This window comes from Rhinoraja longicauda, chromosome 28 (genome assembly GCF_053455715.1).
Source record: "Rhinoraja longicauda isolate Sanriku21f chromosome 28, sRhiLon1.1, whole genome shotgun sequence".
Classification (NCBI taxonomy): domain Eukaryota; kingdom Metazoa; phylum Chordata; class Chondrichthyes; order Rajiformes; family Arhynchobatidae; genus Rhinoraja; species Rhinoraja longicauda.
In genome coordinates, this window is record NC_135980.1 from 15,967,136 (window position 1) to 15,990,456 (window position 23,321).

General features: G+C 43.2%; 2 protein-coding genes across 3 annotated transcripts in view; both read left to right on the plus strand.

Moving 5' to 3' along the window:
* The first annotated feature begins 1,409 nt into the window (after window positions 1-1,409).
* On the plus strand, window positions 1,410-6,792 carry LOC144607317 (protein FAM32A-like). Its single transcript, XM_078424074.1, has 4 exons — window positions 1,410-1,537; window positions 1,984-2,131; window positions 3,455-3,508; window positions 6,490-6,792. The coding sequence occupies exons 1-4, from the start codon at window positions 1,467-1,469 to the stop codon at window positions 6,556-6,558; spliced, it is 342 nt and encodes a 113-aa protein (XP_078280200.1). The 5' UTR covers window positions 1,410-1,466; the 3' UTR covers window positions 6,559-6,792.
* A 2,780-nt stretch (window positions 6,793-9,572) lies between these two features.
* LOC144607401 (AP-1 complex subunit mu-1) overlaps window positions 9,573-23,321 on the plus strand; it is a 76,128-nt gene continuing 62,379 nt past the window's right edge. Inside the window, exons 1-2 of one of the 2 annotated variants that reach the window (XM_078424232.1) lie at window positions 9,573-9,727; window positions 20,971-21,127. In XM_078424232.1, coding sequence (XP_078280358.1) covers window positions 9,686-9,727; window positions 20,971-21,127 — 199 coding nt within the window. In that variant the 5' untranslated portion in view covers window positions 9,573-9,685. Of the gene's footprint in view, window positions 9,728-10,748; window positions 10,924-20,970; window positions 21,128-23,321 lie in introns of those variants that run through there. The other variant, XM_078424231.1, reaches the window with a different exon arrangement.

Below are 23,321 nucleotides of genomic sequence, written 5' to 3' on the forward strand. Positions count from 1 at the left end.
CTGAAATGTTTTACAACCATGTGTTTTTTAACTATAGTTACTGCTAGGTAGGAAACACAGCAACCTATTGTTTAGTTTAGTTTGGTATAGTTCATTATTGTCACGTCTAACAAGGCACAGTGAAAAGCTTTTGTTTGCATGTTATCCAGTTAAAAGACTATACATGAATACAATCAAGCTTATATTTGGTTTCTCAACATGTACGTGTGCATCGACACTTTTGTTCAATTTTGGGGCAGTGCAAATGTGATGAAACCATGAAGTGGCTGGTAAGTGTGGGAAGGAACTGCAGATGCTGGTTTATACCAAAGAAAGACACAAATGCTGGAGTAACTCAGCAGGTCAGGCAGCATCTCTGGAGAAAAGGAATAGGTGACGTTTTGGGTCGGCAACCTTCTTCAGACTGTAGGTAGAGGGAGGTGGGGGGAGAACTGCGTTCAGGGAAGGTTGGCCAATGGTTCAAGAAACATAATGAAGCACCTAGAGAATGCTGAGCAAAGATCAAAACAAAGTTTCAGATTAATTTATTGTCACGCGTACCAAGGTACAGGTTAAAGCTTTTGTTGCGTGCTAACCAAAACAGACATCAGGTGCTGGAGATTTGAAATAAGAAGAGAGCATGCAGTAAGTACTCAGCTGGTCAGACCACATCTTAGGAATGTGGTGCTGGCTCAACGGGCCGAATGGCCGCCTCCTGCACGTATTTTTTATGTTTCTATGAAAGACAAACAGTTAACATTGCAGGTTGAAGACGTTTCTCAGAACTGGGAAGGAGACAAAAGGTGTTCGATAAGTTGCAGGGAGAGCGGAGTAGAGGGTAAAACCGTAGTAACCATGGGAATTAACTGTTAGCAAGGTAACATGGTCAAAAGAGACTGCAGAGGCTGGAATCTTGAACTAAAAACATTCTGTAGCAGGAACTCAGTTGCTCAGGCAGCATCTGTGGAAGGAAAGAAGGATGTGTGGGCGGGGCATGTTTGAGGTGGGCGGGGAATAGTTGAGGCGGGAGGGTCATGTTTGAGGTGGGCGGGGCCTGGTGTGTGTATGTCTCTGTAGGCGGGTCATGTTTGATGTGGGCGGGGCGTGTTTGAGGTGGGCGGAGCCATGTCTGATGTGGGCGGGGCATGTTTGAGGTGGGCGGGGCCGGGAGAGTGCGCCGCGCGTGTCATGTTTGTGGTGGGCGGGGACTGTCTGAGGTGGGCGGGGTCATGTCTGAGGTGGCCGGGGCATGTTTGGGGTGGGCGGGGCCTGGAATGTGTGTGTGTGTGAGCAGGTCATGTCTGATGTGAGCGGTGTTTGAGGTGGGCGGGGTAATGTATGAGGTGGGCGGGGCCTGAAGTGTGTGGGTCCTGTTTGAGGTGGGCGGGGCCGGGAGAGTGTGCGTGTGTCATGTTTGCGGTGGGCGGGGCCTATCTGAGGTGGGCGGGTCCTGGTCCGCGGGCCCAGCATTCAGTGCGCGAGCGAAGATGGGCGATTATGAGGCGGTGGTGCGCGGAGGTCTCCGGCTCAAAGGCGTCGCTGATCTCGGTGTCAAGAAGTAAGAAGCAGCCTGGCTCTTCTACCGGGCCCAGTGGCCGGGGAAAGGCCCAACCACGGGCCTCGGCGAGGTGTGGGAGCGGCATCAGGACGGTTGTTTGCCCGGAAGGCCGCAGCCCCTGGCTGATGTGCGGACCGCCACAACTCCCTGGTTAACTTGTTCCTTCCCACCAAAACCTCCCCCTTCCCTCTCCCCTTTAGAAAATGAATAAATATATCAAAACTATCTCCTCCCCAGCAAAACCATCACTTCACCTCACTCTCCTTGCCACCTCTCCCTCCCTTCTTCTTGTTTCTTGCACCTTCTGTATCCTCCTTCTCTTTGCCTATTTCTCACTTCCCACCTCACATTCCCTTTGTTCTCCAATAGTTTGTCCCTCTATCAATGTCAAGATTCCAAAACAAATACTAAAAGTAATGTCTTTTGTGCTTGTTTTTCAAAAAAAGGAAGAAAAAGAATAAAGAAATCAAGAAAATGCTGCAACAGATTACCTCAAACCAGCAGCAGTATGACGATGGGGAAGAAAACAAACGAGCAACTGTAGACAAACGAACTCTAGCACAGAAGGCATTTGACAAAATGCAGGAGAAGCGGGTGAGTTGTGCATCTCTTGAATAAAAGAGAAAAGCTATGAGTAATACAGATCTACGGACATTTAGAGTGAATTTATTTTAAAGTTAGCCTTTTTGCCTTTGTCCTCTTGTGTCAGAGTTGGAAGTGGTGTGATTGTGGACTGAATGCAGTGGATGAGAGAAGTAACACAATGGGGAGAATGAAGTCATTTGAGTAAAATAGGAAGACATGAAAATGGTCATTGTGTGAAGCTTGGCTGCTGAAGTAGTTAAAAGACAAAATTCAACGCTTCATGAACTGCACATCGTGGATAATGTGTGTCTTAGATAGGGCAACACTTGTTCAACTAATAGATCCCTTCTCATGGTTCTAGTAACTGGGTTCAATCCTGTCCTCTCAGATGAAGTTTGTATATATTTTTTGTCATTGTTTGAGTTTTCCCTGGGTGCTGGGAGGTTTATGGGCTGCTATAATTGCTCCAAGTGTATCGATGCCTGGTAGAATGGGGGGGGGGGGGAGGAGTTGATAAGATTAATGTAAATTAATGCTTGCTTGTTGGCATAGACTTGATAGACCAAAGGGCTTGTTTCCATGCTCTGAACTATGACTGTCAGAATGAGAAAATGGAAAGCAGTAAAAACAATTAGCAAGCAGCTGCACTCCGAAATAAAAACAGGTAAATCTTCTTGAAGAGTTGGTACAGAATCCCAGGCATAGGCTGCCCCTGAGGTTAGACCATGTGTTATGGAGGGGAAATAGCTAGGTTAGTTTTAATGCCAGTATCAGACCTAAGACTTGATATGGTACGGAGGAGGAAGTCAGGCCTAAAGTAAATCAATTATGTTCATGGCATCAAACTGAAAGGTACGGCAGGTACGAAGGGTCAGCAGCCTCCTCTTGCTCCTATTTTCTTGTGTTACGATACAGACACCTGGTTACAGAAAGGCAAAATGATTGAGGACTGTTTAAAAAGGAACGGGAAAGGCACACTCGCATACATAAATGCTTTAATGCAGAGAAGGTAAAAGATAAATGGCAAAAGTGGAGATGTGTAAATGTTAATATTATACCTTTTTGCTGTCTTTTCTGTATGAAAGAGCTCTACGGGGCATTTATACATGGCTTCACACCCCTGTCCACACACCCAGCCATCAACATTCCCCTGCTGTCACCCACCCCCTCCTTACCCTCACCTTGTACTAGTCCCTTCGTAGTGGTGTTTTCTTTATGAGGATTTTTGGTTATATGTATCCTCCCCACCACCACACTTAGTTTCATAGAGTTTGTGGCCCACTTCTTTAAACTTTCTTCCTGCTTTTTTAATTCTCCTTTCGCTTTTTGCAGCAAATCGAAAGGATCCTAAAGAAGGCATCGAAAACTCACAAACAGAGCGTTGAAGTAAGAATGTACTTTCAATAACTAGAAAGCAATTATTCTTAAGACATTTATTTTAATTTTAAGATTTTTTAAAAAACCTTGAAAATATTCAAGACTTTTTTTTATCATCTAAGGACAAAGATTATTTCTGGTTCTAGAAATGCAGATTAAATCGGAGCAGAAAAGCAATACGCATTAGGGAATATCTGGACAATAATAATCATTGACTACTTAATTTTAAAAAAACAATGCTTCAAAATGACATAAGACAGTGATCAATGTCAACCAATAGATAGGCCAATGAAAATTTGAGGGTGGAGAGAATGGAACAGTAGAGAATTAATTCCTTAATTGTTTAGATGGGAGAATAGCTGTAGAGTATACTAAACTAAAATACATTCAGGAGGATTATATTCTACTTACAAAAGTAGAGACCAATAGAACAACTTGGATAAATATGGAAATATGGTTCACATTAAAACCAAGTAAATATATATTCTGTGCAAAGTAATATGAAGGATTGAGGAGCAAAGCTTCCAACTTATTTTAAAGGCACAGTAAATATGAAATTAAATAGCTAATGGATACGAAAGGAAATAGTATTCGGAAGATTCAAGTAGTTTACAAGTTAGAAAAGTAAAGCAGTTCACTTAATTTTGTATTCAATCTCTTTCTAAACAAGTTCTGTCATGAGAAATAAATTGTAAATAAAGTGTGGTTGTTCAATGGCATTTTGAACCATAGCGCTGTTTGGCATTTCTTGAAATCATGGCCAGCATGTGTCGGGTTCAAAGGTTTCTCTTCTCAAAGTCCATTTGGGGGAGATTATGTTGATCTGGCAGCTTGAAATAGACAATAGACAATAGGTGCAGGAGTAGGCCATTCAGCCCTTCGAGCCAGCACCGCCATTCAATGCGATCATGGCTGATCACTCTCAATCAGTACCCCGTTCCTGCCTTCTCCCCATACCCCCTCACTCCGCTATCCTTAAGAGCTCTATCCAGCTCTCTCTTGAAAGCATCCAACGAACTGGCCTCCACTGCCTTCTGAGGCAGAGAATTCCACACCTTCACCACTCTCTGACTGAAAAAGTTCTTCCTCATCTCCGTTCTAAATGGCCTACCCCTTATTCTTAAACTGTGGCCCCTTGTTCTGGACTCCCCCAACATTGGGAACATGTTTCCTGCCTCTAATGTGTCCAATCCCCTAATTATCTTATATGTTTCAATAAGATCCCCCCTCATCCTTCTAAATTCCAGTGTATACAAGCCCAATCGCTCCAGCCTTTCAACATACGACAGTCCCGCCATTCCGGGAATTAACCTAGTGAACCTACGCTGCACGCCCTCCATAGCAAGAATATCCTTCCTCAAATTTGGAGACCAAAACTGCACACAGTACTCTAGGTGCGGTCTCACCAGGGCCCGGTACAACTGTAGAAGGACCTCTTTGCTCCTATACTCAACTCCTCTTGTTACGAAGGCCAACATTCCATTGGCTTTCTTCACTGCCTGCATGCTTCCTTTCATTGACTGATGCACTAGGACACCCAGATCTCGTTGGACTCCCCCTCCTCCTAACTTGACACCATTCAGATAATAATCTGCCTTTCTATTCTTACTTCCAAAGTGAATAACCTCACACTTATCTACATTAAACTGCATCTGCCATGTATCCGCCCACTCACACAACCTGTCCAAGTTACCCTGGAGCCTTATTGCATCTTCCTCACAATTCACACTACCCCCCAGCTTAGTATCATCTGCAAATTTGCTAATGGTACTTTTAATCCCTTCGTCTAAGTCATTAGACGAAGCATCGGCCTGTGTAGGGAAGGTCCTCCTACAGTGTTTTGGTGAAGGCTATTCTAAGAAATGAACCTGCAACAAATGGTGATAAAGTTCCAAATTGAGATGGCATGTGATTTGCAGGGAATCCCGAGGTTGAAGGCTAAATTAGATCGAATTTGCATGATAATACCAGCCTGGATTAAGACTGAAAGACATCAGTTTGTCTAAAATGGCTCTATTAAAGGAGAGGGTTTTGAAATTTTTGAAATTTTTCTCAGTACATTAACAAAATAGAATTTGTGCCTTTAAAATTTTGAAGCGTTTCTTTATGTCCATTGCTTGTTTGAAGCCTGCATTTATGACAACAAAGCAAATGATTGGCAGTGTTCGCAGTGTAACAACTTTTGGATGACGTCTGTGTGTTATGTTAAGCTACTGTTCTCACTAGTGTTGTTGCTGGTAACCTAGGTCACAGTGATCTGTGGAGCACTGCAAGATCTGTAGTGTTCCAGATCCAAACCCAATCAACCTCTCATTTTTAGTAGAGAGGAATGAAACTGTTGTTTTGGATGAATTGCAAATGTGGTTGTGGATCAACTCAGTGACTGATGACCCTGTGGATGCTGGGCATTGGTACAAAATGACCAGGTGAATTTGAGAGTTGCTCCAAATCTGCAGCCTAAAGGACATTTTAAACTATAATTTAAACATTATGATTTAATGTTGACCATGCTCCCAGTGAGTCTGGTCTTGATCATATTGTTTCTGTGCAGCCAAGCTCAGTTTGTGGCTTTATGCCTTAACTCAGTTCATGGCCAGTCAGGGCTGGAGACACCAGACCATGAGTTGAAACCTGACCCCACAAAAGCAATGTCGATGTCTGATCAAGACCAGGCTAGTTGAGGGGGCCAGGGTCATATTAAATCATTGCCATGCCTGTACCAAATAGAATGGTAAACTGTACCTGCAATAGCCTAGCTGAATGGCTGTACGGTGTAGGTAGTTTATGGCCTATGTGCAATAAATTTAACATGGGGTGGGAGGGAAGAAATGCCAGTCCCAACAGTATGCCTGCAGCATTCCCTTTGCTCTTTTCACTTTGCCCAAATATACATGCCACATCCCTCCACTGCCGGCTTCAGAGCTTGATTCATTGGGAACTAAGAAGTTTCCATTGGTCAAAATGCTGACTTGTAACTTTGTCTCTTGCAGGAATTTAACAGACACCTGGATACCCTTACGGAACATTACGATATTCCCAAAGTCAGCTGGACGAAATGAAATGAGATGCAGCTTATGGACATCATTTTTACTAGAGTTCCTATTATTTTCAACATTCTTTGCATCTGTAGTAAATAGTTTGTCACTGTTTCTCTGCTAACGTGCATGATGGGAAGAGACCTGCATTTATCCATTGACGTCATGGTTCTTTGTAAATATAATTTCCCATGCTGTCCTTGAAATTATATGTTCTTAATGCCAGAATAACTTAATAAATAACTCCCTTCTGTGTAAGATTTGCAGTTTTAAATATTTGTTCATGCGTGTCAGTGTTATAACTTGAAGTTAGTTATTAGTCTGCCTGCAGTATTTTGCATAAATGAGAGGCTTAGTCTTAAGTTTCCTCTCTTTACAGCCCAAAACCAAACTTTTTTTGAAATAGGTTTTATTTCAATTATGACCATGCAAGCTTATTGGAAGAATGAGTGGCATATCTAGAAAGGAAGTGCCAGAATTGCACAAGAGTTTTTTTTAAAAGGAACTGTAAAATAGGCTGTTGGGAGTTGAGTCTGGTTATGTGATGTTGGGCAACTGTGTCACTGGGATGTGAATCTGTGAACATGAAAGAGGTAAGAAGGTTGTGAATCTGGGTATCCTGTCTGTTGGTTATTTGCCTTTTTGTGACTGTATGAAGACTGAATGCACCTAACTGTACTAATTTAAAAGGTATTTAGGGAGGCACATCAAAGTGCAGCAATGAAGGAATATGGATCATGTACAGGCAAATGGAATGAGTTTAATTCGGCATCATGGTCGGTACGGACATCAAGGGTCGAAGGTCCTATATCTCTGCTGTGCTGTTCCATGTTCATTGACTGAAGTGTTGGGGATGTCTTGAGCCCCAAATTACAAAAGCCTCTTGTTCTTAATGTGTAATTTGCTTTTTCCTTGTTCTGTGATTCGATTTGGTGGACAGTTCTATTGTGGTCACCAGACAGGACTTTGAAGAGCAATTTTTGGGCTCCATGATTTAGCTGCGCTCTCGTTCCTAGTTACCTCAGATAATCTTTAGGCCTTCTGCTTTATGTGCCTCAACAACAATAATACTTTTTCAAAATGATCCTAACACATTTCACTGAAGAATGGTCAAGTATTATTTCTCACAGGCACCTTCATCCCAACCAGGCTGCAGGTCATTCTTTTAATTGTGTCTTCATTACTCTTAATTTGTCTTTTTAGTGTAGTTTAGTTTAGAGACACAGCGCGGAAACAGGTCCTTCAGCCCACCGTCCACACCGACCAGCGATCCCTGCAGATTAACACTATCCTACACACACACATTAGGGACAATTTATATTAACCTACAGACTGGAGTGTGAGAGGAAACTGAAGATCTCAGCGAAAACCCAAGCGGTCATGGGTAGAACATACAAACTCCATACAGACAACACCCATAGTTGGGATCGAACCCGGGTCTCTGGCGCAGTAAGCGTGTAAGGAAGCAACGCTACTGCTATGCCACCCCAAAAGTGCAACTACACCACAATTTCTGTCGGCGTGAGCAGAATAGCATTGGCTTTCAGCCAGAGGTTCGTAGCACCCCTGACAGAAAATTGTGGGTTGATGGTAACAATCCAGAGACTTGAACACAAAAATCTAGACCGTCTGATATTACACGACATAATTGGAGATGATATTGTCTGGACAAGAAAGCAAATGCTTATTTCTTAATCAACATCACAAACTGGATCATCATCTCATTACCGTTAGATGGGATTCACTGAGCTGCTTCAAATACACATGAAGACTGTGGCCCCATTTCAAGTGCATACTGTCACTAGAACATTTAAATTCAAGAGAATGGCAAGAACAGATTGAGAAATTAGACTGGAACTGGCATTGGATGTCAAAAAGGAAAGAGTACAAGATTCCAAAGGTTCACTACCTTCAGTGAAGAAATGTTTCTTCATCCAAATTCTAAATGAACTACCCTTTATTCATGAACTATGACCTCTAGTTTGAGACTTTTCAACCAATGGAAATGTCATCCCTGCATTCAACTTGCTAAACTCTTTATTTCATAGGTTTCAGTGAGATTATCTTTCATTCTTCTAAACTTCTATGGCAAGTGTATATTACGTTAGGAAACCAAAACTCTGCATGCACCAGATGCAATCTCACCAAAGCCTCATTTAATTGCATTAATAAATCTTTATTCAAATCATGATGAAGGCCAACGTCAGATTTGCCTGCCAAATCATTTGCTGCACCTGCAGCTTGGCCTCCAGTGACTTGTGTGCAAGAACATTTAGGTCCCTTTGAACATTACGCAAATCACCATTTAAAAAGTACTCTGCTTTTCTATTGTGCACCAAAGTGGACAATTTAACATTTTCCCACGATAAATTGCATCTGCCATGCTTTCACCTACTCCTCAGCTCCTGTGGTGCTCCCTGTGGATATGGGACAGCTTAAAGGATGTACACTGTGGATATGGGACGGACAAATACACTGTGCATGTGTCACTGAGCCACAAGTGCGCCATGTGGATGAGGGACTGAGTCAGATACACGGAGGACGAGCAGGGAGAGTTACATGTCTACCCTGTGGATATGGAGTAAAGGACGGATACAGGTGCACCTGTGCATGTGTCACTGAGCCAAACACTGGTGCGCCATGTGGACGACGGACAGAACCAGCTACACGATGTACCTTGTGGAGAACGAGTAGAGAAAGCTACATGTCTTCCCTGTGTATATGGGGAGGTAAAGGGTGCACCCCTAGGTCAGGTACAGGTGCACCCTGTGAATATGGGGCTGAGACAAGTACAGAAACAGATTCGGTTCACTGCTCTATCACATTTACTAGTTTTATTTTATCTACCTCCGCCCTTTTTCACTACGCTCTTCATGCGAGATGTCCAGTCATGAAGAAAGCTCACGTTAAGTCCATTCCTCTGCCCACAGGATGGTATCGACATCTGCCACGTGATGGGGGGAATGGTGCCCCATCGCGGCTTCACCGGCCCTGGCCAATCATAACGCGCCTTGTTGCTCGGTTTGCGGAAGTGACGGTGCTGTTATGGTGACGCTGCGGCCCGGATAGCGGGAGCGAGTTCTGGTTTTCTTTCTCCGGTGAGCGCTTGTGCGGGAGGGGTGCGGCCGGGCGCAGGAGAGCCGGCGGGAAGATGTCGGCCTCAGCCGTTTACGTGCTGGACCTAAAGGGGAAGGTAAGGGAGCGCAATGCATGTGCGGGCTGGGTCCTCCAGGCCTCATTGGAGGGGCTAGCACCACCCATCACACCTTGCCCACACCCCACCTACTCCGTCCCTGTGTCCCCAACTCAGCGTCCCTTCATCTTACATGCCACCTTCCCCGCCCATCTGTCCCCACATCCCACCCATCCCCACATCCCATCCCACCCTAACGTCCCTTCATCCCACATCCCATCTACACTGCCCCTATGTCCGCACATCCCACTCACAACCACCCCACATCCCACCCACCCCCACCTCACTGTCCCCACATCCCACCCACCCGCACTCCATCCCGCAGTCCACTCCTCTCCTGCCCCACTGTCCACTCCTCTCCTGTCCCGCTGTCCCCACATACATCCCACCCCAACCCAACGTCCCCAAATCCTACCCAGCTGTCCCCACATCCCACCCACGTCCACCCCACTGTCTCCTCATCCCACCACGCCCCGAAGTGCTCACATGGTCCCCCCGTCTCCTCGCTGCACCCCAGCCCGCCTCCATCTGTACTATCCTACTCCTTTCCTTTGTCGTGTCAAATATAATTTGTTTCAAAGTGAAGGCTTAGGAATGGGCAATGTGTGAGAGTGCATCGGAGTTTCATACCTAAAAGGGGACTGTGAATTTAATTAGTATTCAACCAGATGAGTTTATGACCATCTGAGATCAGATTTTATAGATACTATGTGTTACATATGCTACATATTCATTGTAGCAGTCCCAACCTCCTGCACTACTTTGTATCAGGCACACTCACCACACACACACACACACTGTGATTAGGTATGTAAGCACTTTTCAGTATCACTACGCCACACAGGCAAGGAGCTGAATAAAGGAGTAAATTAAGGCAACTGAAACAACCTGAATTGTGTCGTTATTATCAGGACATCAAACCCGAAGACACAACATGGTGGCAGCGGTGACTTTCGAGTAAAAACCCGCGCTATTGTGAATCGCTATTGTGAATTAGGAACAGCGGCTGCAGAGAAATTGATTTTTTTTGTGCACCCGCCTAACAACACAAGATGGCGGCCTCCACAGCAGCAATGAGCCTCCACCCTACGATGAACTGGGACGCCGATGATGTGGTGGAGGCGTTCAAGAAATTCAAACAAAAGAGCCAGCTGGCATTTAAAAGCTTCCTGAAAGGAACTGCAGATGAAGAGAAGGTCAGTTATATTTTACTATGGCTCGGGGAGAAGGGTCTAGACATTTTTAACAGTTGGAGCTTAACAGAGCCTGACTGCAATAATCCGGGAATAGTCCTTGAAAGGTTTGCGAACCATATGGAGCCCAAATCAAACCACAGAATCCATCGGTATGAGTTCCAAGGGCTAAGACAAGACCCACAAGAAACAACCGACACTTTCCTTTCGAGACTAAGGAACGTGGCCAAGAAATGCAGATTTGGTGATGAAGATGACAGAATTGTCGACCAGCTAATATGGGGGTGCGCCCACCAAGAGGTCCAAAAGTCCCTAATAGGGAAAGACACCCTCAACCTAAAAGACGCCGTAGATGCTGCCAGAGCTTTCGAAGCCACAAGGAAACAAATGTCCTCCCTCTGCCTTCAAGTTGGCTCATCTCAGAGCAGCACCAGAGTGAATATAGACGCTCTCTCAAAACGTGACCCTGGCTCCACCTTAAAGGCTCCAAAGCAGACATTTTCTAGGCATGCAAACAAACAAGCAAGCCAAAGAAGCTGCTGGAACTGCGGTACAGAGCATGCATTTGATGATCGCAGGGCGTGCCCAGCATACGGGACTACCTGCAACTCATGTGGGAGGCCTAACCACTGGAAGAAAATGTGTAGGTCAACAAAATCATACAGCACCAAGCCAAAGCAGCAATGGTCAAAGAACGATAGAAATACGAGAAGGAAACAAATACACGCACACGTCCAACAGGAAGAGGAGATAACCTCAGATACCTCTGAGGAAGAATTCCTTTCCGTTGGGACCATTGACGTCCACGAAATGGGAAACAGCAAAACACATAGCAACAGAGAGGAAGCATATACTATTCTTCTTAACCGGCCAACCAATTCTTCTTATGACCATCTGAGATCAGATTTTATAGATACTATGTGTTACATATGCTACATATTCATTGTAGGGAGTGAGCCTCGGTATGTGACCATAAAATAGGTAAAGTATTAAATGGGACAATTTTGGGATTAGAATTTGCTTGATTGGAATTGTGTGTAATCCTGCTCAAATAGGTTAAATGGGGCCAATGAGTAAGGGAGAGTAACAGGTTTAAAATGTCAGGTCAGAAGAGAGAAGAGTCAGAATATGGCACCTTCCATTACTTTTATGTTTCTCACTCTGGTACTCCTAGGAACGTGCGTATAATAAAGTTTCTGCAGATCTCTTGTATCTTGGGATGATTGGGGTGGACTGAGTAAAGGTTTTCAACTTCATCCACCCTGGCCATTGTGGTGGATTGATTTGATTGCCTCGATTCGCAGAGTACAGCTTCCCCATATGTGGCTGGTGAGATGTTTGTTCCATGTGGATATTAGTGTTGTGTTCGAAGATAGACACAAAATGCCAGAGTAACTCAGCGGGCCAGGCAGCATTTCTGGAGAGAAGGAATGGGTGATGTTTCGGGTCGAGACCCTTCTTCAGACTGTCTTGTGGTCAGGGGGAGCAGGAGGTTGGTTGATTCGGGTATGTACCAGCATGTCATCTATCTGTGATCGTGCTGTTCGTGGGATCATAAAATGCACGAGTTGACATTTTATTTCCGTGTTACAACAATGATATCAGCCTTGAAACACTGCAATGTGCTTGAGTTTGTGAATGATGTAAAAGAAAAAAAATCCTTTTATATACGGGACACCTATTGCCGAAGGGTTAATGATCTGCAATTACCTTTGTTGGTATGGTACAGAGAATAAACCACTTTACAAAAAGTGCAATAATGTAGCTGTGAGGTTACTGTAAACAGCAAGTCTTCTGGAGCAGACATGGGTTCAAATCCCAATGTGATGGCTTTAAAATTTAAATTCAAACAAATCTACAGTTTAGAACCAAAAGCAGGTGTCAGATTGTCATAAAATCAACTGGTTCACTAATATTCTTCAAGGAAAGAAACCTCCCTTACTTGATCTGTTCTTTAAGCGACTTCTGTACTCCCTATGTGATTGACTCTTAATTACCTCAGTTTGAGGCAGTGGATAATAAATGCATCTGTCTAGCTGAATTGGCAGACTGATCCTTAGTTTAATACCAAACTTATGTTCAGCAATTTCTGAAACTAAGCAACAAATTGGTAGGTAATGGCCATTCAGCCACTAGAGCCATTGTTCATCATTTATAATTTCATACCTAGAACAAAGCTTGCTATCTGTGAAGCCAGTGATCACTGTTGTCCTGTAGGTTTTTGAGACATGATAACGACACGATACAACTTTATTTATCCCAGGATGAAATTGATCTGCCAACAGACATAAAACGACAAAATACACGAAGCATGAAATTAAAATAACGAGTGGGAAGAATTGAGGATGTGCAAAAATTGGGGGGGGGGGGGGGTCAGTCAACCCCATGACAGATGGGGGAGGTGTTGTACAGTTTGATAGTCACAGGGAAGAAGGGTCTCCTGTGGCGTTCTGTATAGCATCTTGGCGGAACCAATCTGTTGCTGAAGGTACTCCTCTAGTTGACCAGTGTGTCATGGAGAGGGTGAGCAGTATTGTCCAACATGCTCTGCATTTTGAAGAGCATCCTTCCCTCCAAGACCATCTCCCTTGAACCCAACTCCGCCCCTCGGACAAAGCCAGCCTTCTTGATGAGTTTGTTAATCCTATTGGCATCCGCGGCCTTCGCCCTGCTGCCCCAGCACACGACAGTGAAGAAGATGGCACTCGCTACCGCTGATTGGTCAAACATCTGCAGCATCTTACTGCAGACGTTGAAGGACCGGAGAACTTCTCAAAAAGTACAGCCGGCTCTGTACCTTCTTGTACAGGGCCTCAGCGTTCCTGGACCAGTCCAATTTACTGTTCAGGTACACTCCAGGGTATTTGTACTCCCTGGTAAACTGCACATCCGCACCATTGAAGGGGATAGGGGTGTTCCTCTCCTAAAGTCCGCTACCAACTCCTTAGTCTTGTGGTTTGAGCTGCAGGTGATTCAGCCCACACCACTCAACAAAGCCATTAACTACACCTCTGTATTCAGCTTCCCTCCCCTCACTGATGCAGCCCACAATTGCAGAGCCATCTGAAAACTTCTGCAGGGGGCAGGAGTCCAGTTTATATCTGAAGTCCGATGTGTAGATGGTGAACAGGAAGGGAGGCAGGATTGTCCCCTATGAGGTCCCAGTGTTGCTCCCGACCACATCCGAGACACAGTTCTGTAGCCTGGCATACTGTGGTTGTCCAGTCAGGTAGTTGGATTCAGGATTCAGGACACCAATGCAGCATTCACCTGCATCTTCATCAGTTTGCTCCCGAGCAGTGCCGGCCGGATGGTGTTAAAAGCACTGGGGAAGTTAAAAAAAATATGACTCTCACAGGGCTTCCTGGCTTATCCAGGTGAGCATAGGAAAGATGGAGCAAGTGGATGATGGTGTCCTCCGCACCCCATCTTTGTTTGGTAAGTGAACTGCAGGGGGTCCAGGTTGGGTTTAATCAGGGGTCGCAGCTGAGTACCAGCCTCTCCAGGAACTCTGTGTGAAGTCTGTAGTCATTGGAGGAGCTGGGACGAGTCCTCTTTGGTACAGGAACCAGGCAGGATGTCTTCCACATCACAGGAACCCTCTCCAGGTTCAGTCTCCGCACAACTGGCTGGCACACGTCTTGAGTACCTTAGGGCTGACACCGTCGGGACCCGTGGCTTTGCCTGGACAGAGTCTGCTCAGCTCTTTCCTCACCTGGTGTCAGGTTGTGGGGAGAAGGCAGGAGAATGAGGTTAGGAGGGAGAGATATATCAGCCATGATTGAATGGCAGAGTAGACTTGCTGGGCCGAATGGCCTAATTCTACTCCTATTCCTTATGACCTGCTCAACCTCGATGGTCAGATGCGACAAAGAAAGGGCAGAAGAAGTAGACCAGTGGGGCCAACATGAGGCATCTTGAAGTACTGGATGTTTGTCTTTACAAAATCCTCCAATAAGTGGACCAATGTCTCCCAGTCCAGCATTTCAAGAAAGATGGTTCTAATGACATTTTGTTAAGACCGATGGACAGGCCATGTCTTTTGCACGCTTGATAGCAGGCACCTGAAATACAAAAGCTATTCCGAAATTTATCATTGTAAGGGATTATCAGGTGGACACTTAACTATTTGAAGATGGTTTTGAAGCCACCTCGATAAATCATGGGAAACCATAACTTGTGGAAATGGTGGATCATGACCACTTAAAATGAAGATGGAGAAATGGAGATGGCATCAAGAATCTCAAGTCCATGTGTCAGGTGTACACAGAAAGCCACACAGAAAGTTAGCATTAACAGTGGCACGTGTGTACAACCAATCAAGTTTTCCATCTGCCTGCCCCATCAAGCGAGCCTATGGGTCCCACGTTGGCCTCATCAACCAAGTCAAAATCCACAGTCTGAGAAGAGAACCTTTCTGTTGGCTGGGTTGGATTTTAATTCTGTTTCTTTTAATATCCATTTTTAAAATTAATGAGATTGTAAGGTTTTAGTTCAACGGTGCTTTATTGTCGCAAAGTGAAATTATTTTCTTACAAACAGTCCAATAGAGTTTCACCATACCACCCCTGATTAGCAATTGAACAGAAATTGTCTATTGAGCCCCCCTGCAAGAGGCATTTTAGGTGTCATTTTCCAAGTCCAATCCACGCTCCAGCCTCGCCAAATGTTCGGCAAAACATATTCTAAATTTCTGCAAATATCTTGAAGACTTGAAGCAGTCTGAAGACAGGTCCCAACCGGAAATGCTACCTATCCATGTTTTTCCAGGTATGCTGCTTGACCCGTTGAGTTACTCCAGAATTTTGTCTTTTCTTGAAGAGGAGTCCTAAAAAAAATGGCATCTGTCCATTTCCCTCCACAGATGTTACCTGATCTGCTGAGTTCCTTTAACAGCTTTTTTCCTCCAAATTTCCATATCCTTTCGGAAAACGTCTTGACCTTGCCATTGAATGTCCTAGTCTTTGCTCTTGTTCGTGATTCCTTGCCAGAGAAGATGGTGTCACTTTTTCTACCCTTTGGATACCCGATTGGATATTGGGTGACTGGAATGAACATTTCGGGTCAATTCCTTTCATCGGGGGATCCATTGTAGATTTAGCTTTTACCTTCAACACTTTATAAATTAATGTACTATTGTCCCTGTATTTTGAAGTATTCTGTATCTAAACATGTCAGTATTTATGGATGGATCATTTTGGTTTAAAGTGTTATTAGGTTACCCAATATTTTGTATTCGAGTAACAAGTACCATTTCAGAATATCCTGCAAATTTCGCTGGTGCTTCTGGAAAATGAGAGTTCACTTTATGAACTTTACTAAAGAATGGAATGGTACACATTGTGAAAGAACATACAGCACATTTTGACCCTCCACTCAAGACTGTCTGGATTTTGTAAGAAGAAAAGGCTGCTCGCAAGACATTAGACTTGGAAACTGTCATTGCAGTACCGACAGATCTTAATCATCGTGTGACACTAAGTGAAAGGGATTGCAGAACCTTTCCAGACTCTGGTCAAGCTTCCACCTTTGACTTGCACTGTTGGATTAACTGCTTTTCATCCTGTGAATAAATATGCAGTGGCTGGCACAGAATTACTATTTTAGAATTACTTAAATAAATTATGCAATGCATTGAAATGTGTTCTGTCAGTTCTTTTCATCTTGCCATTTCACTGATGTATATAGTTCTAAAGAAGGAAATTGTAAGGTGTATTACTTTGGAATAAATGGTTTTGGAGGTAGAACTGCTGTTTGAGTGTGGTAATTCAGATACATTAAGTTATTATAAGCCAAACTGTATAAATTGAAATTGGCTTGTTGATACATTGTTAGATAAATTGAAGCTATAAAGGGGAAGAGAATGCGATCCAAGATTATAGGTTCCAAGCAACAAAACTTGAGGCCTGAAGAGACGTGGCCATTGTGGTTTTCAACTAAATACAAAATATCAACCAGTGGGCTAAACAAAAGGAATAGAGGAGAGGGGATACAAGAAAATGCAGATGTTCGAATCTTGAGCATGAAACAGTGCTGAAGGAACTCGGCAGGTCAGGCAGCGTCTGTGGAGGGATAGGACAGACAATGTTTTGGGTCCAGTTTGAAAAAGGGTCCCAGGCTGTCATCTGTCTATTCCCTCCACAGATTCTCTGACCAGCTGAGTTCCTCCAGCACTTTATTTTTTTTGGAATAAACAAGACATTCAAAAGACCTAGGAATGACAAAGGAGGACATGGTCAATTATTCCATTGGTTAAGCAGAGAATCCCTCCAGCCATTTCAGTAAATGGAAGTATAAGAAAGAGTCTAAATAGATGTTGATGCTGAGAGGATAGTCTGTGAGTTTGAAGAAGGTTTCCAGGCACATTTGCACAATAGTTGTTTGCACGGGTAGAAAATGCACAGATCAATTGGATGTTTCTTAATTCTCATGGAGAGAATTTCCCTCTCATTTTCCTGTGTTTGTATATTATGCACAATGTTGTAACATCTCCTGCATTTAAAGGAGTTGTTTGCATTAGGAAAATTTGATGAGAGCCTCTTTGTAAAATGCTGTACTACAGTTGATCATGAGTTTTTAATGATACTGTAAGAAATTTTCATTGACAGAATCTTTGTTCTTTCATAATTCCTTGATTGTAATTTAATATTTCTAAATCTATTGATTTTTGCTGGATCTTTGTTGCCTGCTTTTTCTTGCGTTGTAGCCTCCAGTGATTGTCTGCTTCACCGCTAAAGGCAAAGCCCAGGTCTCTCTGAATTGCTGTTCAGCTGGGAAATAGGCTGCTCCTGTGGGTGAGGTGTTTTTAAAACCAAGGTTATCAAAGACAAGACGCAACAAGTTAATAAAAAATATTTCAATATTTTACTGGAAAAACACAAGAAAATTCATCGGAACGAGACGCATTCCTTTATAGAATTGCTGCCAATTCATTTTATTTTCTTGTGTAAATATTTGTCTTTAATTTGTTGCGTATATTAATGAAAACTGTGATCCAAATTTGTGGTTAGCCTTAATTATATTTAATGCACAAGCAACCCACGCTGAGCATGGCTGTGGACTGAATATCTGCCAGACTATCATCTGTGGGAAATGTTCAAACCCTCACCATTGCAGGTTTAAACCTGTCATCATTTAAGCTACCTGTTTGCAGAAGCTAATGGAATCAAGGGGTAAGGGGAAAAAGCAGGAACAGGGTACTATAGACAATAGGTGCAGGAGTAGGCCATTCAGCCCTTCGAGCCAGCACCGCCATTCAATGCGATCATGGCTGATCACTCTCAATCAGTACCCCGTTCTCGCCTTCTCCCCATACCCCCTCACTCCGCTATCCTTAAGAGCTCTATCCAGCTCTCTCTTGAAAGCATCCAACGAACTGGCCTCCACTGCCTTCTGAGGCAGAGAATTCCACACCTTCACCACCCTCTGACTGAAAAAGTTCTTCCTCATCTCCGTTCTAAATGGCCTACCCCTTATTCTTAAACTGTGGCCCCTTGTTCTGGAGTCCCCCAACATTGGGAACATGTTATCTGCCTCTAATGTGTCCAATCCCCTAATTATCTTATATGTTTCAATAAGATCCCCCCTCATCCTTCTAAATTCCAGTGTATACAAGCCCAATCGCTCCAGCCTTTCAACATACGACAGTCCCGCCATTCCGGGAATTAACCTAGTGAACCTACGCTGCACGCCCTCCATAGCAAGAATATCCTTCCTCAAATTTGGAGACCAAAACTGCACACAGTACTCCAGGTGCGGTCTCACCAGGGCCCGGTACAACTGTAGAAGGACCTCTTTGCTCCTATACTCAACTCCTCTTGTTACGAAGGCCAACATTCCATTGGCTTTCTTCACTGCCTGCTGTACCTGCATGCTTCCTTTCATTGACTGATGCACTAGGACACCCAGATCTCGTTGAACCCCCCCTCCTCCTAACTTGACACCATTCAGATAATAATCTGCCTTTCTATTCTTACTTTTAGATAATCAGCCATAATCATATTGAATGGCAGTACTGGCTTGAAGGGCCAAATGGCCTACTCCACCTATTTTTTTCTATGTTTTTCTATGTTTAAGCATGTTAACTGAGCACTATTTTTTTTTTCTGTGTTTCAAAAGCATCAAAACATTTAGGTGTGTAAAAGCACGTTTGGGAGTAGTGAAAATTGCTTTATAAACGCAATTTTTAAAAGTCTAAAGCAAAATACTGTTAATGCTAGAAATCCAAAGTTAAAATTGGAAAAATGTTCAGAGTACTCATCAGGTCAGATGGCAGCTGTGGGTAAAGAAAGAGAATAAATGCTTCTGTGGAGAGGGAAAAAAACAAAGTTAATGTGTTGGGTTACTTTTTGTGAGATGTGATTAAGACGCAGGCCTTTAACAATGTACTATTCAGATGACTGTTCATCTGAGACAGATCTACCAGGGGAATGCCAGAATGGGGAATACCTGAATGGAGTCTAAAACTTGGGCTTTTGTTCAGCTGTATGCTGGTCACAAGACCTCTGTTGTCAGTTGGACATACTATGAACCCAAAGAGGTCGTGTGATGTTCTTCAGATATCTCAGTTCTTGGGCTGAAAAATCTATCCACTGAACCCATGCCAGGTTAACATGCCATAAGTACAGTGGGTTTCATGGTATCAATGGGAGAGATCAGTGCTGGGGAGGGGAGGAGCCAAGTAAAGTGCTGGAGGATGGCTTAATTTAAAAAGATTTACAAAGACTAGACAAGATGGGCCAAACATCAATAGAAAAGGTATTGGAAGTGACTGCTGTTATATTTGCAACACATCCTTACATCCTGTGTGTCATGGCCAGCCTCTTGAAGCTCTTGACGATGGTGGATATCAAAGCCGTTAAGGTTTTAACCTTAACCTTGCCGTTAACCTTGCTTTTCTTTTGCACTGGGATGATAATAGCCTACTTAAAGAAGGTGGCAAACTTGGAATGGAGTAGGGAGAGATTAAAGATGTACGTGAACAGTCCTGCAAGCTGGTCAGTGGAAGTCCTGAGCATGTGACCAGGGACTCAATCTGGGCCAGTTGCTTTCCTTGGGTTCACTCTTAGGAAGGCTGATTGAACATCTTCAATCAATGGCACACAGGCAATCGAGACTGACAGGCTGGAGGACATCCTTTCAATAATCCTCGATTCAAATCGAGTATAGAAGGCATCAAGCACATTAGGGAAAGATGTGTTGTTGCCGGCGATATTGTCTGACTTCATTTTGTGGTTCATTATTGCAGGTAAGTTGTGCCACAACTGACTGGTGGCCATCCTGGGACTCCAGCTTAAACTGGAATCTTGGATGTGGACCTGGAAATATTTAAACATCACAAATTGGGATTATGTAGGTGGCAGTATTCCCATGCAATGTAATCATTTGTTCCATCCACCTGCTTGTAGAGCAATCTAATCTGTTTAGCTCCCCCTCCTTTCCACCAATTATTTTTCTTCTTGCGTAAGCCGTTCTCTCGTGAAAACCTTGATGGATTCTTACAGCATCATCACAGGTAGTGATTTCTAGATCCTGATCATTCTTTCCTTATGTTTATCTTGCACCATATTTTTGCTGATCACTAAATCTGGGGGTTTTGCACATCACTTATCAAGTTTCCTTTCAAATGACTTTGCACCAAAGGAAAAGACTAATCTCAGCTTCTCATCCAATTTTATAGCTGAAATCTCTCAACACAGAAGCTTTTTCAGTAAATGTTTCGGCTTTCTCTCTACAATCTTCACATTCTTCCTAAATTATGATGACCTAATATCTGGGTTGTGGCCTAATCAGTATTTAATAAAGGATCAGCCCGTTACCTTTTGATTTTCTAGGTGATAAAGGCTGTAGTTTGGGAGGTACACTCTCTTTACTGCCTTCATCTCGTTGGACATTGTGATGAATGTGTGGTGATATATGCTTACTCTGGTGTGGAATGATTTGTGTTCTCAATGAGTCAATGGTGCTTTGGAAATGAAGAAATAAACAAAGTCATGTCATAGTTTTCCAGTACATGTCACAATATTGGCAAATGTGTCTTTTGTTTCACAGGTCTTAATTTGTCGGAATTATCGAGGAGATGTGGAGATGTCAGAAATAGAACACTTTATGCCCATTCTGATGGAAAAGGAGGAGGAGTGCACTCTGACGCCCATCTTGTCGCATGGAGCAGTTCGATTCATGTGGATTAAACATAACAACCTATATCGTATCCTTAAACTGTTTTGAGCATTTGTCTTAATGATCTAAAACTAAATAACTGCACATGAAGAATGTGTCAGCATTTAGCGGATGCTATCAGACATGTCGCAACTGTTTCCCAATTTTCAAGAAAACCTGTAACATGAAGTTACTGGTTATAAATTGAGAGGGGGGGGGGGGGCTTCGATCCTGATTATGGGTGTTGTCTGAACAGAGTTTGTACGTTCTCACTGTCATAAGGGATAGGATTAGAATTAGGCCATTTGGCCTATCAAGTTTACTTTGCCATTTAGTAATGGCTCGTCTATCTCTCCCTAACCCCAATCTCCTGCTTTCTCCCCATAACCTCTGACACCTGTACTAATCAAGAATCTATCTGTCTCTGCCTTAAAAATATCCACTGACAGCCTTCTGTGGCAAAGAATTCCACAGATTGACCACCCTCCGACTAAAGAAATGTCTCATCTCCTTCCAAAAGAACGTTGTTTAATTCTGAGGCAATGATGTGGTAGTTCTCAATAACCAAAGTCTGTAGTTTCTTTTTTGCTCTGGTTTATTTTCACCCACATGTTTAGACTGTAATGTTGTATCCTTATTGTTTTGATGTGTTTATGCTTTATTCTTAATTGTTAACTGTATGTTTGTGTTGTCATTTGTGAGTGGAGCACCAAGGCACGTTCCTTGTATATGCACATACTTGGCCAATAAACTTATTCATTCATTCATTCATTAGTCCAAGACACTCACACTGTTGGAAACATCCTTGTATATGAAGTTAAAAGTATAACAAGTTGTACAGGCAGGATCAAAATGTTGAAAACAATATTAGGTGAAAGGGCAAAAATGTGCCAGATGGAATTCAGCCTCAGTATGAGATCATCCACAGTGGACATGATGCAAGGAGTAGGGTATTTTTTAAGAGATGTGAACTTTGCAGCAGGGAACCGACAGTCTCAAAGCTGGGTGGATGAGTATGGTGGACATAAATAAGTTAACGGGCAGATGCAGTGTTGATCTTTATTTCAAGAGGATTCTGTCTCCATTATAGAGGAAGAAATTATCTTCCATTTTCTAATCGTCTGTCTCCATATGAAGCGCAGCCTTTAATTCCGGGCAACACAGCCAAGAAATAATTTATTGTTCTTTGAGAGCGTGCAGTGCAAACTTGCCAGCTTATTATTGATATAATAAAGACACAAAATGCTGGAGTAACTTGGCATCTCCAGAGAACATGGATAGGTGACCTTTTTGGACCCTTCATCAGACTAATTGCTGGGGGGTGGGAAAAGAAAGCTGGGAACGAGGAGGGGCAGGACAGAACATGGTTGGTAATAGGTGAACACGGGCGAGGAGGGGGATGGTGAGGTCTTGATAGGCGGATTGTTGGACAAAGGCCAGGGATGAAAAAGCAGGTGTAAGACCGAAAAGGAGAGTTGTGAATTGTCAAGCTCGGGGATAGAAAAGTTGTGAAATTTGTGCCTTTCGTATAAATCAGTATTTGCAGTTCTTTGTTATTACGTATTGATAATAAGGTTGTCGGAGTTTGCATTCTCTTGATTGTTCAATTCAGCATGTAATTCATCAATACCCCAGTTATTGCCAAAACGTATTTAATGAAGTTGCATCATAGAAACATAGAAAATACGTGCAGGAGTAGTCCATTCGGCCCTTTGAGCCAGCACCACCATTCAATATAATCTTGGCTGATCATCCAAAATCAGTGTCCCGTTCTGGCTTTTTCCCCATAGCCCTTGATTCTCTTAGCCCAAAGAGCTAAATCTACAGTGACTCATGGATTTTTTGCATTTGTGATTAATGCCGTAAGCACTTCTAACCACTTTGTTAACATCTCTTATCGGTGTTAAGTTATTAATTCTCATGTACCCCCAGTTCGCTGTGTTCTTGTTCCCATTTTATAATTGTATCCTTTTGGTTTATAGTGCCTCTTCTCATTCTACACTCAAAATAAATACTATTTAACATTTCTTTGCATAGAATTGCATGTCACCAATCTGCCTATTCTACCAGCTTGTTTCATTGATGTTGCTAACTGTCCTCCCCGTTCACTGTGGTCTTCATTTTAATCATCTGTAAATTTGGAAATTATATCCTCTATTGAAATCAAATTATTAAAATATACTAAGAACAGCTGCGGTCCTAATCCCCAATCTTTGGAGAACAAAGTGCATGATGTTAACCAA

Excerpts from the sequence above, each read along its gene's own strand:
- LOC144607317 (XM_078424074.1), top strand. The coding sequence starts at position 1,467 with ATGGGCGATTATGAGGCGGTGGTGCGCGGAGGTCTCCGGCTCAAAGGC. Across the intron at positions 1,538-1,983 it reads GCTGATCTCGGTGTCAAGAA|GAAGAAAAAGAATAAAGAAA; the intron begins GTAAGAAGCAGC and ends TTTCAAAAAAAG. Across the intron at positions 3,509-6,489 it reads CTCACAAACAGAGCGTTGAA|GAATTTAACAGACACCTGGA; the intron begins GTAAGAATGTAC and ends TGTCTCTTGCAG.